The sequence below is a fragment of the Etheostoma cragini genome, chromosome 2 (assembly GCF_013103735.1).
Source record: "Etheostoma cragini isolate CJK2018 chromosome 2, CSU_Ecrag_1.0, whole genome shotgun sequence".
In the NCBI taxonomy this organism is placed as follows: Eukaryota; Metazoa; Chordata; class Actinopteri; order Perciformes; family Percidae; genus Etheostoma; species Etheostoma cragini.
The window spans coordinates 23,481,824-23,496,781 of record NC_048408.1 but is presented as its reverse complement, the minus strand read 5'-3'; the positions used below and the strand labels follow the sequence as shown (position 1 = coordinate 23,496,781).

Genomic DNA, 14,958 nt, shown 5'->3' with positions numbered 1-14,958 from the left:
ATGGGATCACTCCTGTTGCACTGCCAAATCGGGTAAGGGGTGTATGGTTGGGGGGGGCTTCCTTACTTCCCGCCCCCCTTCTCCGGGCGCTTGGACCACACCCTTTTTCAAACTTAACCATTTTGTTTTAAACTTAAATTTGTTTCATCTTTAAATTTGTTGATTTGGCTGGTGTGATCCCATCTCAAGAAGAAGTTACTCTATCGGGATTTTTTAAACCGTATAATAATAAATAATTAAATAAATAAATAATTATAGAACCTAGAAAAGCAAAACTTTCATTGGAAACCACCATTTGTTTTCAGTTTCATAAAATACTGTACATGAATGCTCTGCCCCTTTGTTGTGCCCCTTTGTTGTGTTTAATCTGTGTAATGAGGCACTGGGACTTTTCTCAGCAAGCATTGGGAAAAAGTGAATGAAACTCCCTTGAGTTGTGAAGTCCAGTCCAAGACCAGGAGAGTTGACTTTATGCGTACATCCAAACGTGCACAAGGACTTCTGGAGGAAAGAAATTCAAACCCAGGACTCTGTTGTGAGTCATTAAGGCTAGATTTTACATTGCATTTGTTGGCACTTTTAATAAAAGGTTTAAAATCTGGATTTATTGCAGCATGCAGGCTGTCTACTTCAGAGCTGTATGACTGTACTCCTGTGTTGCTGAACACTGTTTGGCTTCTAAGAATGAACTCACTAGTATCTCGGACAAAAATGTTGAACAAAGGAGAAAGAACTATTACTCTTTGCTCATATTTTCCCAACAACCTTCAGGATATCAGCAACTTTGTATTATGTCAAAGCCTCAATTGTTCTATAGTTTTAGATCCAGCTAGTGATAGTTTTTACGATTTCATTCAGCAGTTTTTACTCAAATATCTTTCAAAATTATTATATCTCAGACCTACCAAATACCTTTTGCAACTCTTGTCAGGATGAAGATAAACATTTTTCTTTTGTAAAAACCTATGGTTTATATAAAAACCATAACACTATCAGGACATTATTAGGGATTGAAACACAAATAAGTCAAACAGGACAAAATGGTAGTCAGCAAACTGGCAGCCTTTTATTACATTCACGTTTGTATGTGAAGCAAGTATTGGATTAATTGGTGCTTGTGGTCCTCCGGTGTGGCCCCTTGTGTTGCGTTTGCTGCAGGAGACAGATTAGGAAGTGGAGGAGGAAACCACCTTGCCATCTCTCAGTTCCTGTGTGACCACTATCACCTTGCTAGAGGATTTCCCTTGAGGCACGAAACTGTGGAAGGACACAATCACAGTACTTGTATTAAATATCAGTACAATGCTTCATTTTACAGGTTAAGAGTAAGAGTTTATCTTGAATGGACAGAATTGTTCTTTGCAGATAAATTACCTGCCCTCTCCGTCCAACAGCCTCTTGTATTCTGCGATCTCCATCTCCAGCCTTGTCTTGATGTCAAGCAACATTTTGTATTCTTGGCCCTGGCGTTCCATGTCAGAACGCAGGTGCATCAGTTGTTCTTCCAGGGATGTCACCTGCCTCTGGAGGCCTTGGAGCTGCATGGAATACCGGGACTCTGTCTCAGCTAAAGTGCCTTCCAGGGACGCTTTCTAGAGGAGGATGGTGACGAGAAGAGGGACGAAGAAGAGAAGGAGTGAGTTAACTGAAAAAGAAACTGTGGATGCATCAAATTTTGTATAAGATTTGCCCCAGCTCATCAGCATTTACCATGCTAAGTTGGGACTGTAGCTCGATCTCCAGGCCTTGCAGGGTGCGTCGGATTTCGTTGATTTCTGTCTTTGACGATTGGAGAGTTTCTGTGCTGACTGCCACTTCCTTGTTTAATGACTCTGACTGCAGTGGACATGGGAGAACATCAGTGTCACGTGTAACTACATATGTTACATATATATAGCAGTCTAAATAGGCAATGACAAATTACTTATTTAATTCATATCATCACAGGATTTGGGTCCAGTCTTACCTTTGCTTGGAACCAAGCTTCAAGTTCTTTCTGGTTCTTGTTAGCCACACTCTCATACTGTTCGCGTATTTCAGCCATGATGCTGCTCAGGTCTGGCTGCTGTTTTGCATCCACCTCCACGTTGATCTGTCCACTCATCTGAGTTCTCATGGATGCCAATTCCTGGTAAATAAGAGGAGTTTGGTAAAAGGTTTATATTTGCTGACTTAAGGAAATTTAGTTCTGCTTCAAGACCGCACATTGAAATCAAATCTACTCAGATGACTGTTTTGCATTTTCTACCCACCTCCTCGTGGTTCTTTTTTAGGTAGATCAGCTCCTCCTTGAGGCCTTCTATCTGCATCTCCAGGTCTGATCTGGCCAGTGTCAGCTCATCCAACAGTCTCTTTAGACCGGCGATATCTGCCTCCACTGATTGACGCATGGCCAGCTCATTCTCATACCTGTGAGGCAGCAAAAAGTCAGACATTTTCACCTTAACATCCACATCATTTACACATGTTACATGTATTGCGCCAGAGTAATTTCAGATTTTACTAAGTAAAAAACACCTTATATCGCTCATCTTTTTACTTACTTGGTTCTGAAGTCATCTGCTGCCAGTTTTGCATTGTCAATAGACAGATAGATGCCTCCATTGTTACGGGTAGCATCCTGGATCTGTGTGATGAAGCATGGTTTCAGTTAGTGCATTTCTTTCATCTAACTGTCTCCAAATGTAAAGAAACTCTGTAAACATCAAGGATTTTGTGAACAACACTTCACAAAAGCATTGCATGTAACACAAGGATAGTAATGTTGCATGTTGCCACTCTGAGTTAGTTAAAGTTCCAATGCATCATTTCTAACATGTTCATCTGATAGTTACATTGTTTGGTAAACTATGGAGAGACATGCTTTTGTATCTTATTCAAAAATCAGAAGCCATGCAACGTTCAGTACCTTTCCTTGCAGGTCAGCAATGGTGGCCTCAAATCGTGAGTAGTCACGGGCAGCAGGGGAGGACTTACTCTCCAGGAACTGGCGGATCTTGAGCTCCAGCTCAGCGTTGGCCTTCTCAAGGTTGCGCACCTTCTCCAGGTAGGAGCCCAGACGGTCGTTCAGGTTCTGCATGGTGGCCTTCTCGTTGGCCCCAACATGGATGTCCATGCCACCACCTCCGCCAAAGCCTCCACCTCCGCCTCCACCTCCAGCCGCTCCCAAGCCAAAAGTAAAACCTCCACCTCCACTTCCACCTCCACCTCCTCCCATGCTGTAACTGCTAACTGCTCTACTGCCATAGGAGGGAACAGAGATTTTTGCTCCTGAGCCACCTGCACCACCATACACGCTGGAACTATAAGACTTTCGCACCGAGCCACCATAGCTACCACCTTGACCTGAACCTCCAAAGGAGGAATAAGACATGCGTGATGACATTTTGAAGTGAAGACTGCTCAGGAGATCTGCCTTGGAGAGAATAAGATGGACTGAGATGCGTAGCTCTGCCTCCGTCCCCTTTTATCCTGCTGCTGCTACTGCCTCTGGTGCAGAAGGGGGCGTGCAGGACTGAAGGGAGGAGCAATACCTAAAATGGTTGGTCTGCCCCACCCATCACAAACACCCTTCAGTTTCAGATTGTGTAATGATCAGAAAGATAAAGAGGGATTTAACTTTTACTGAAATCTATATCACAACTGCAAATCTCATACAAAGGCTTCATTATTACATTCATCCTTTAATTCCCACGCGTCATATGAATGTGCATGAAGACGCGGTGTCCATGTGAACCCATATCTTTTGTTTCCTCAAAGCATATTGCCAATTGTAGAACAGCCCCGCCTGTCATTGTCAGGGTCAATTTTGTTATTCAGTCAAATCTGGCAGATTTTCAACCTCAGGTGATGTGTTTTTATTGAATGTTGCGCCAATAAAATTGAGCAAGACTGCCATACCAGGCTGGCCAAAGTTTTGTTACCAAGGCAACAAGCATTGCAAACACTATAAAATGGATAAGTACATGATTGATATATTTTTCTACTCAACTTCTCATACATTCTTTGTCCTTTTGCTCTATGTTATCTTGCATTGAAATCACTTTTTATACATTAATTATATTGTTAGTCAAAGTTTTAGTTATTTTTGAAATATTAAACCTGACAATTTCATACATTCTCTTTTGTTTCCTTCACTTCTAGCCTGCAGGGTTGCTAGTAAGAAGCAATCTTTGTAGGCATGATGTCAGTCTGTGTGTCAGTCGATACCTGTCCTTATTTAAACTGCGCAGGGAACTGTTGGAAAGCTCATCAGAGATATGCCTGCATGTTCTTTGTTTTTCTTGGCATCGTACTTTGGCCTGTGCATCATGCCAAAACAGGAACAAGCCCTCGCTTGTCTTCATTCTTTTCTTGCCATCACAATATTTCTTTCATATACTTGCAGGCAATTAAACATTTCCTTGTTTGATTATAAAACTAACGGATGTATTATTTTGAACATTTAACTTCTGGTTAAATCTAACAAAGAGTTGTTTTACTTCAAACTAATTACTATTGCTGACTATGCACATCGATAGTCTGAAGTAATACCAACCAGATGTTTCTTTTCACTGCTGCTTTTAATTTTAAGGTTGCAAACTCATCCCATGTGTGTGCTAAATAAATAATGTCCAAAATAGAAGAGATATTGGAAATTGAAGATTGAAACCCCAGTAATATCTGAGTGATAATATTTTTCTCTCTCTGGAGATATCAGTTTCATGCCAATGCACCAGCTTCTTGTGTGTGTACACACTGTAATATTTAGCTCTGAACAGCTTAGTTGCACTTCATAAAGGGTTTCACTGGTCCATTCACAGATGCCCACACTCTTTCTTTTTAGATTCATTTTAGTTTGCCTGCATGTGGTGTACACATTGTTAGGTTTGTGCAATCAGACATCCCTGTGATAGAATAACATAAGGGTGTGGCACCAGAGAGGTTTAAACAGAGCATATTGTTACATTATTCTGGTTGAGTTAGTTTATGTAAAGTTGGTGTTAGGATAACAAAAGCAACTGCCAATGGCATGTTTATGTGTAACACTGTGAGAAACATGCTTCACTGTGATAAACGAGCAAAAGACTGAATTAATATGTTTTCTGTAGATTGACAAAAGTTGTGAGAATAGATCACACGTTGTAAAATATAATGCTAATGCCCTAACCCTAACACACATTGTCACACATTGCACAACTTGCAAACAGCACTTTAGTTCAACAAGCTAAAATATAAATATGCAAATAAATAGGACATTTAGCTTTCTTGACATTTTAATAGCAATTGGTATCTGTCAGGCAGCTATTATCCCTCCAGCGGTAGGCAACAATTGCGTCAGCCCACATACGGAATCACTGACTATCAGAGAAATCTAACTGCTCTGCAGGTCACAGGCGGTTCAGTTGGAGAACATGACTTTGGGTGTGGATATGATTGAGTTTAAAATCTTCAGATTTTAAAGAAAATGTGAAAAACAGCTGATCATCATCATATCATTACAGGTCCCAAAATACACATCTTTTTTCAGTGAAAAATGAAATCAACCATGCTTATAAAATGATCCAAGCAATATTAAATTGTAGCAGATCTAGTGTGTGTGTGTGCATGTGTGTGTGGGTTTGTTGTGTGTGTGTGTGTGTGTGTGTGTGTGTGTGTGTGTGATCCCATCTTCCACAGTCTATTTACTGTTTTCACAAGTCTTTAGTCTTTAAATGCAATTTATTGTGTAATGTTAAGAAGGTTTGTAAACTTAACTGAATAATTATTGCACTTAGTAACTCAGTTAGAAAAAATGCATGTTATCTTCTACTGCAAATGAATGACATTAATTCCTTTGAAAAACCAAACAGAAAAAATCAAATCAAATTGTCCCATTTAGGCAGCAGTGATCTAGAGGTAGAGAAGTGTGCTTGTGACCGGAAGATTACCGACACTGCTCGAGGTGATTTTGAGCAAAGCACTCCCTGCTGCTCAGAAGCTGCTCAGACGCCTCCAGTTACTTAAGACTGTGTTTGGACAGCACGGAGAGCTGAAGACCCAGCATCACACCTGGGGCTCGATAAAGACACTGGCCCAAAACAGACAAGGATGGCAAGGTTTTTGTCCCACATGCCAAAAGGCATAATGGGCACTAAATAAGTAAGTTGGACATTATTGGGGTGAAGCAGGCCATTGTTGCTGAAACGTTTTCATTCAGTCTGTATAAATATTCAGATTCTCTTGTTTAAAGATTTTTTAATCCCCCTAGGATCTCTTGTTTAAAGATTTTTTAACTCCCCTGGGTCTGAAATAAAGTTTATTATTTAAGTAAAAAAACAAGCGTTAGAGCCTTTACATATTGTTTTAACGCTATTACCTTTGTATACTGTCTTAAATATGCTTTCTTGGTGTTCTTAAGCTAAATTTTAGAGGGAGACAAAAAAAAATGTTTGATTGTAATATGATGTTTCGCAACAAATGTACTCTGTATCACACTCTGCCCTGATTAAAAAAGGCGGAGTTGTTCATGTGAGCTGAGTGATTTATGGTAAAGGTATGTGTTGTTAACAGGGCAAGATGTAACTGCAGTTCTTGTGTGGGAAACAAAGTATGAATGAGGCATGCATGCGTTTTATTGAGATACTCCTGCAAACTGGTGGATTCTCCATTCAGTAAAACAGGATTTTCAGCTTTTTAGCAGCTATGATATTCAAAACTCTCTGAAAACATTTGTTGTGCTCTGTATCTGGTGACAATCTGCTATGTAATGCACTTGACTTGTGTGGGAGTTGAGATTGCACTTTATTTTGCACGGCCTTTTCCAAAAAGACAAATCAATCAATTTTTTAAAAACATTGTCATGTGTCATATACCCCATTCACTTTTCATGGGAACGGAAATGACTTCTCAGAATGCAAAAGCCCCATTAAAGTTTTGGTACGAAGTTTCCCGCTGACACACATAACTGTAGCTTGTGGTGTACACTGTAACAGTATGCCCAAAATGTGCTGTGACATGAAAATAAGCCCAGAATGCTTTTACCTGGGTGTGTGCCACGCATGAGCCAACACAAAACAATAGCTCCCTTTCTATCTCAAAAGGGAGTGAGATGACTCACCACAGCATCATGTGTTTTTTTTAACAATGCTCGTCTGCCTTTGTGTTTACGTTATTTCAGGCTCAGACTGGTTTCTGTTGGATCTTGCGATGTCCTGCTGGTATGAACCGCACCTTTTACAGCAGTAATCTATGCAAAACTTTGGGTGTTCAGATGTACTAAGGGATTTTGAAATTTACAAGAGAATTCTTGACTCAGAACTGAGCAGAATCATGTTTTCTGACATTAATTAATATAATAATGACCAATACATTCATCGCCTCCTTCATACTATGAGTCAACTTCACTTAACTGAATGAAGAGCCCATGTACACAACATTAAGCACTTAATTGTTTGTGTTTTGGCTATAATAATGATAAATGCAGTCAGCTGAGGGAAATCCTCTACAAATGCGATGCATACCACCATGAAGTAACACGACCTAGCGTATTTTTTGTATTTCGGTAAATCAAATATCCACAGAGTTGATTCAACCTTAAAGAGCACAGTGTTGTCCCCCTCTACAATAGCAGCTGGTGAATGCATTCATGGAGATTGTGTGTAGGCTACTGTCTATATCTGTATGTGGCTATGTGTTGCTGTGTGTATATCTGTATGTTCCTATGAACTGGCCGTGAAAACAATTATCCCTCAGGGAAAATTACTCTAAATCTTATGTGCAGGGAATTTTCTCACCCTGTAAGACAACTTTTTTACTTTTACAATGAGGCATGAAGTTTAACACCAGGAGGATAAATTTAACATTTTGATTGAAATTTAAACTGAGACTTTTCTGTATGCAGGTTGCAAGTTGCAAGGGTCCAGTAACAGTACACAGTGTTTTTTTTTTTATCTCTACGTCTTGTCTAGTTTTGCACAATCATTTTAATTGTAAGGTCTAGACAGTGAGGCAAATTAATCTGATCCTCTTTGCCTAAACTTGATATTGCCCTGCTGCCCAGAACTGCAGGCACCACAAAATCTAATGACATTTAATAGCACCGTTGATAAATGGCAATAATGTGTTAGTAGAGTGCTGCACAAAAGCAGTGAAAGGAAGGAAATCTTTAAAGCTGAGTCACTCTGACCAAGGGATTAACTCTTTAGGCGGCTGACTCACCGATGAACTCCACCCAAATGAAGAAATTTAGGTGAGTTGTAAACCTCACAGAACCAAATCCACACTTAAAAAAGGGTTTTACTTTCTGCATGTTACTGTGAAAATCATATTCAGTATCACACGTGATTATTACCCCACAACATACAACATGGCATCAATATTGTTCCTTGATTTTTTGCTATTTGTGGATTATTGTTTATTGTCCTGTGACTAGAATAATTGTGTTTCTTAATGTGTCTTGTTCAGCAACAATCTGTTTCCACTCAAGCAAAATACAATCTACAAATGTGGACTTAATCCACAAAGGACTTAACTTGTATAGAGAAAGAGAAGGGTGACGCCTAGTGGGCGTTAGTGAAATTAAAAAAGAAACATATTCTCTTAAAATCAATGTCAGATGTTGCTTTATTTTGGTTTATGGTTGTGCTTCAGGGCAAAGTATCTGCACAGGGAAAATACAGGAGGCCCCAAATTGAGCTTCAGACAACAACAACAACGTTATTGAGTTTTTTTCCTAAAGAAAACCCCATGTTCAAACTTTAATCCACCATTTTGGATTGTAATACACATTTTTGATTAGGAATATACATGCTTTCTGGTCTCAGACTTATCAGGGCGAGCATCCATCAGGGAAAAATCATCACTTGCTGTAACCTTGCTATGTATCATTGCATTTAAAAAGAAAAGAAAGAAAATGCCAAAGTAACCTACTTAAAACCCTTAAGTGCTTTTTCGATATATGTGATTTGTTTGGGAACTGTCTTGGTATGCATGAAGTAACTAAAATGAGTTAATAAAATGGAGATGATGATAATGCATGTGAATTACGAAAAATAAGCAGTAAAAATGCATGTGAATTGAAAACTTTAAAGTGAATTGATTTAAAACTGATTTGATTAAAACAGTCATGCACAGTGCCCTTATTTCATTATTTCCCCCATCTTACATTCATCATTTATCATTCACAACATGAACAGGCTGAAACAGCGTTTCTCTGATAATCAGCTGCCAATCAAGTTTGTCAAATGAATTGACAATGTGTCACTTTTTTCAATTAATGTATGTTATTTTCACTCTTATTGAGGCCAATTTCTTTAAATGGTAACTGGCAATTATGTGTTGTGAAAGATGAATGATGAATGTAATACAGGGCAAAGTATGAACCATGGCTCTGTTCTCAATATATTACGGCTGTTTGAATCAAATCACTTTTAATAATCGATCACTCACATTTTTTATTCACTTTCATTTTGAGCTCCTCCATTGTTACTAATTAATTTAGTTATTTCCCCGCTCAAAGGTATAGGGCCAACTTGAATTACTTGAGTTAAACGCTGACTTAGTAAATTATTCATTTAGCAGGTATTATATGATTTAGCTAGTAAATAAAGAAAAAAAATTTACTTTTGCGTCAGCAGAGGTGTTACTGAATTTCCTGCACTTGGGTATCAACAGTGGAGGACACCACCTTCCCATCAACAATCTCCTCCACAATGGTCTTCACTCTTCTTTCGATGTGGGGTTTATGCTCTGCAGAGGACGACAACAAACATCATGTGTGCAATGAGCCACTAGTCAATGATATTGTTACACAATGAGAAACGTTGGTTTTGTGAATGATTGGGATTCTTACCTTCCACTTGCACTTCAACAACCTTGCTGATGACCACAGTCCTATGGAGAGAGGGAACATTATTTTAAAACACTAGCAGCATACGGTGCCTGTTCAAAATGTACCTTTTTGGAACAACCCGATTATCCGGCCTGTGGTGTGGCTGCTTGCAGCTTTCTCCAGAACCAATGTGCCCCAAAATCAGTTACAGAAGGACCCCACCATTTAACTCCACTATAGAGCCTACTACTGCCTTACTGTGTACTTCTAATTCAAAGGAAAACGTTGTCCTCTATTTACCTGACAGAGGAACATGCAGATTCAGATTTTACTAACAAAATATCACAATTAAAATGTGGAGTAACCATATTGTGAAGGATAGACATGCCTTTTCATTGAGTTTCCTCTTAGAAAAATGCTCTGAGTGAATTTAAGCTTGGCTTTCAAAGTGAAGGGCATAGCCAGAGAAGAGCCAGTGTAATGGCAGCGCTTTTTTTTCTCAACATTTTTTCCTCAACCTTTATTGTGGAGCCTTTTAGTTTATTTCAAAATGTATTTATATCCAACATCCAACGCTGTCCAAACTGCTCCAAATTTCAAACCCTGATTTCATTGGGTACCCAGAAAACCAAATATGAAGTACATTGGATGAACTGTTATTGAGATAAGACACACACACACACATACAGAGATTTCCCCATTTATTAGATACATATTGTATTTCTTTTGCTATTGTCTGCTGCTTTCACTTTAAAGAAATTAAACACTCACTTTTTTTGTTCATAGCTCTCCCCCTCCAGCAGCCTCCTGTACTCAGCGATCTCCAGTTCCAGCCTCATCTTGATGTCCAGCAGCAGATTGTAATCGGCTTGCTGCTGCTCCAGAGAGACTCTCAGCTGCTGCAGCTCTACCTCCAGCGTGTTGATGGTTAGCTGCTGCTGGCTGAGCTGCTTGGTGTATCGACTGTTCACTTCTTCCTTATTCTGCTGCAAGCACTGAATCTGCAGGACAGACGGGAAAAACTATTAAAAAGAATTGCCCTGACAGGAAATGATAAAGTTATAGCTTCCTGATGTATCTGGAAAATACTAAATTAAATAATTGCTCAAACAAATACATGCACAGTGAGAGAGTTCAATTGCGTTCAGTCAGTCCATCTGTGGCCCACCTCTTTGAGGAGGCTTTCCCGACTTATCTCCACAGTCTGGAGGGTCTTCTTCAGCTCTGACAGCTGGGTGGAAAATGTCTTCCCCTCTGTTGTACATGTTGTGATTTGACTGTTGAGAAGTTCCACCTTGTTTTACACACACACACACACACATACAATAAATATCATCACATTGCCATATGTAAATCTTTTCATCGTCATTGTTTTTACATTTTCAGGCCCATTGTTCTCCCATCTCACCTTAGATTGGAACCATTTCTCAACCTCTTGCTTGTTCTTCACCACCATGGCTTCATACTGCTCCCTTATCTCTTGCAGGATCAACGTCAGATCAACAGACTTTTTGCTGTCCACCTCTACGTTTACCATGCCAGCCTGCTGGACATTCAGCAGGCGCTTCTCCTGCAACATGGACACATTTTAATCTTATACAGGTGTGTAAGTCATGCATGCCACCACACCAACAGATGGCACCATTGTACTTAGAAACAGAGCAGAAAGCGCGCCATCCTGCTTTTTTTCACAACAGGAGACTTTTCTCTGAATGGTTTTCTCACTTCCTCATGGGCGGTCTTCATGTAGACCAGCTCCTCTTTCAGACCTTCTAGCTGCATCTCCAGGTCAGTGATGTTGAGAGTCAGGCTGTCTCGGGTCCCTCGGAGACGTAACACGTCGGCCTCCACCGCCATATGTATTTTCAGCTCTGCCTCATACCTACAGAAGGAAGATAACTGAATGAGAAAAAACACCTACATCCTAATTCTCTGTGCTGTGCTGTTCCAGTAGATGTATGTGTTATTGCAAAGCATATTTTTTAAGCTGTTCTAAATGACAGACTAAAATAACAAATCTGTCTTGAAATTAGTTTTAAAATATATCAAAACTAAATTATAGGATGCTGCGTAATGAATTACAGCATGATTCAAGGAAGGAAGGTAAACCTACTTTGTTTTAAAGTCATCTGCAGCCATTTGCGCATTGTCAATCTGCAGGATGATACGTCGATTTTCTGAGTATTTACTCATGATCTAAAAGGGGGGGGGGGGGGGGGGGGGGGGGGGGGGGGGGGAAGATGGCTTGTTTTAGCAGACAGACTCATCCTTACATATGATATTTATATCCAGTAGCAGACGCCAAAAAATTACTAATTATATTTCAGAATCGTTATTTTCTACTGTAGGTTTCTAGTTTGAAAGCTAGATAATTAAGTGTTCACGTGTCATACATGCTTTGGCTGTGTTTCTTGTGATATAGAATAGTCATGTTAGATAGGCTATATATTTTTTTTAATGTGTCATGATGTGTAACATGTGAGCGGTACCTGAGCTCGGAGTTCAGCGATGGTGGTGAAGAAGTTGGTGTAGTCACTGGAAACAGTAACTTTCTTCTCATAGAACTCTTTGATTTGCAGCTCCAGCTTCCTGTTGGCGGACTCCAGCAAGCGCACCTGCAGACACAAACCCAGCGTGGCGCATCACGCAATGACAGATGACAAATGACAGATGTGTTCATTCATAAAATGCGCTAGTTCTGGCTCGTTACTCCTGAGTGGCGCTTGGAAGCTAATTTCTTTTTTCCTTGGATTTATTCTGGGCAAATCTATTTCCAATTTAACTAAAACATTGTGCCATTTATATATATATTTTTACCATGAACCATCTGATATACACTCAAAACGTTCACTTTATTCTTTAAGTATTCTTAAAGTTATGTAAGTATAATTAACACAATGTACAGTATATTAAAGTAGTATTGCAGAGTAGTTATGCAGAAAGCTGCTTTGTGTTTTATTACTCACTGATGTATTTACATGTAAAAAGCATTTTAATGTTGTAGCGCTGTTAAGATGCAGCTTATTTCAGGTAAAGGTATTAATGGGTTCTTTATTTTACAATGCTTTTTACTCATTATAAGGTTATGGGTTATACTAATCTGCAAAGTAACTCCCAAATTAAGAAAGTATAGTATGAAGTGCAATACTTGCATCTAAAATGTAGTATAATTATTTACTTCACAGTGTTGTAAATAAGTACAGTCAGTACTTAAATACATGTACTTTCTGCCACTGCCAGCCCAATATTTCTGGAAACCCCTGACCTTTTCCCTTATCTTTATACAAACAAATTAATTTACCAAAACTGTGTTGATCCAAATAAGTTAATACAACAAAGTCTTACTGTATGTTTATTCAGATATTAATATTCTTAAGTTCATCTGAAGCTAATATGAAGGTAGAAAAATGTCAAATTCAAACTGCTGACGCCTCATGTTAATTTCCGACACACTGAAATAAAATATGACAATGAGATACATGTACATACAGGATGTTTGCACAGAACAAAAGCTGTGTTTTTTTTCCCCTATCACTTACATTGAAAGTGCATTAAGAAGGAATGTGTTAAAGACCAGTGTGAACAAGACGCATTTTTACTTGCTTTAAGACAAGCCATTGTGACCAAATCCTTCAAAGTTTACCCTTTGTGGGTATGCGTGAGTCACTGCACATGCCGGAAAGTATAGAATGTGTGTGTGTTAGGACAGATTATATAGTGTGTTATGTGTTCATCAGGCATATTGTTATGAGGAGCAAATTGAGCCACTGCCAATTAAAAATAATTTGTGTATTTAATGCAGATAGCAAAAAAAAATGTTATAAGGGTCTAAGAAAAAGTCAAATGAATGTGCAGCATTGGGAAGTTATCATGATCATTGATATCTGGGAATGATATACGGAAATGATGGTAGATACTTCAACAGATGACAAGTTATTCTATTTCTGTGGGATAGTTACCTCCAATCTACTCCTTATATGGAAGACACTTCTAAATAGAGTCACACATTTCAATCTATTCTGAACTGTGGGACAGGGTTACATCAAAACTAACCCTCATGTGGAAGACCAGAATAAAATTGGAAATACATTTGAAAACTTGCATGCTTAAATATTAAACCTATCACTCATCATCATCATCATCATCATCATCAGGGCTTACCTTGTCCAGGTAGGATGACAGGCGGTCATTGAGGTTCTGCATGGTCACCTTCTCGTTGTTGATCACTGCAGTCTCGCCGTACGAGGACAGCGACCCGGAGGAGGAGAAGGCTGACTGGGAGATGCGGGTCCCGTAACCTCCTGCGCCCCCGTACACGCTGGGCGTGCGCCTCTGCAAGGACCCGGTGGAGATGAGGGTCTGGCCATCTCCAACCAGCTGCACCCCCCTGCTCAGGCGGATAGCGCTGCCACTGGAGAGGCGGCGGGCGCTGTAGCTGCTCTGGCGGCTGAAAGAGAGCGACATGGTAAGATGTGGAGGTGAGCTGACCTGAAGGTGATGAGCTGAGCTGGAGAGTCTCCGAGGAGTGCTTCTGCCTGAGACAAGTGGCCATTTTTATATGAGTGAGAGGGCGAGATTGGCCCCATGCCACAGCAATGTGTGGTATGTTAATAGGCAAAGATGTTTTTTTACTAACCTGTTTATTCAGAGGCATTTGTGACACCCTGTTGAAGACAGGTTGAACATCTGGTTAGGCGGCTTACTGAGTCTGATAACCAGACTGACATCCAGACAGCCATGAAGATAATTGTTTTTCCTTTCAATGTCTGTTATACTGAGGCTGAATCAGTATAATGTCTGCTCGCAGTGTAAGCAGCATCTACTGACAGAATTTCTTTAAAGTGACACTATGACGTTTGCAGAAACAATCTTTCTTTTACAAATAAAAAAGTTGAATTCATAAGCAATACAGCAAAACATTTCTGGATTCACTACATTCAGGGGTTAGGTGTTTACGGCCTTACTTGATGGCTAATGTTAGCTTGAATTAGCAATTAACTTCTGTGCAACTGACATTACTGAGACAATTATCGGACTATTGGTGTGTCTCAATTAATGCACTTCTGTTTTTTAACTTGCTATTTTGAGTGCATAGGTTCAATCTGACGAAGTGTGGCACAATGGAGAGCATTAGGACTACCAGGATGCTGCACTCAACAGTCAAAAAG

The 14,958-nt window shown here is 39.6% G+C and overlaps 2 protein-coding genes across 2 annotated transcripts; both read right to left on the bottom strand.

Annotated features, from left to right (window-relative positions):
- Positions 1-1,043: 1,043 nt before the first annotated feature.
- Positions 1,044-3,456, bottom strand: LOC117937570 (keratin, type I cytoskeletal 13-like). The gene is made up of 7 exons (XM_034861622.1): positions 2,909-3,456; positions 2,544-2,626; positions 2,253-2,409; positions 1,967-2,128; positions 1,711-1,836; positions 1,375-1,592; positions 1,044-1,257 (listed from the first exon to the last, which is right to left on the bottom strand). Exons 1-7 carry the CDS (start codon positions 3,383-3,385, stop codon positions 1,167-1,169), a joined length of 1,314 nt encoding a protein of 437 aa, XP_034717513.1. The 5' UTR covers positions 3,386-3,456; the 3' UTR covers positions 1,044-1,166.
- Positions 3,457-8,558: 5,102 nt separating this feature from the next.
- LOC117937561 (keratin, type I cytoskeletal 19-like) lies at positions 8,559-14,332 on the bottom strand. Its single transcript, XM_034861613.1, has 9 exons — positions 13,952-14,332; positions 12,280-12,405; positions 11,904-11,986; positions 11,516-11,672; positions 11,199-11,360; positions 10,959-11,084; positions 10,562-10,791; positions 9,812-9,852; positions 8,559-9,708 (listed from the first exon to the last, which is right to left on the bottom strand). Exons 1-9 carry the CDS (start codon positions 14,252-14,254, stop codon positions 9,602-9,604), a joined length of 1,335 nt encoding a protein of 444 aa, XP_034717504.1. The 5' UTR covers positions 14,255-14,332; the 3' UTR covers positions 8,559-9,601.
- Positions 14,333-14,958: the final 626 nt, after the last annotated feature.

What these genes read in the sequence shown, in the direction of transcription:
- LOC117937570 (XM_034861622.1), bottom strand. Translation starts at nt 3,385, where the DNA reads ATGTCATCACGCATGTCTTATTCCTCCTTTGGAGGTTCAGGTCAAGGT. An exon ending in TTGCTGACCTGCAAGGAAAG is followed by an intron (nt 2,627 to 2,908) that starts GTACTGAACGTT and finishes TTCATCACACAG; the next exon opens with ATCCAGGATGCTACCCGTAA. An exon ending in GCAGATGACTTCAGAACCAA is followed by an intron (nt 2,410 to 2,543) that starts GTAAGTAAAAAG and finishes GCTGCCTCACAG; the next exon opens with GTATGAGAATGAGCTGGCCA.
- LOC117937561 (XM_034861613.1), bottom strand. Translation starts at nt 14,254, where the DNA reads ATGTCGCTCTCTTTCAGCCGCCAGAGCAGCTACAGCGCCCGCCGCCTC. An exon ending in AGAAATGGTTCCAATCTAAG is followed by an intron (nt 11,085 to 11,198) that starts GTGAGATGGGAG and finishes GTGTAAAACAAG; the next exon opens with GTGGAACTTCTCAACAGTCA. An exon ending in TGTTGAAGTGCAAGTGGAAG is followed by an intron (nt 9,709 to 9,811) that starts GTAAGAATCCCA and finishes CGTCCTCTGCAG; the next exon opens with AGCATAAACCCCACATCGAA.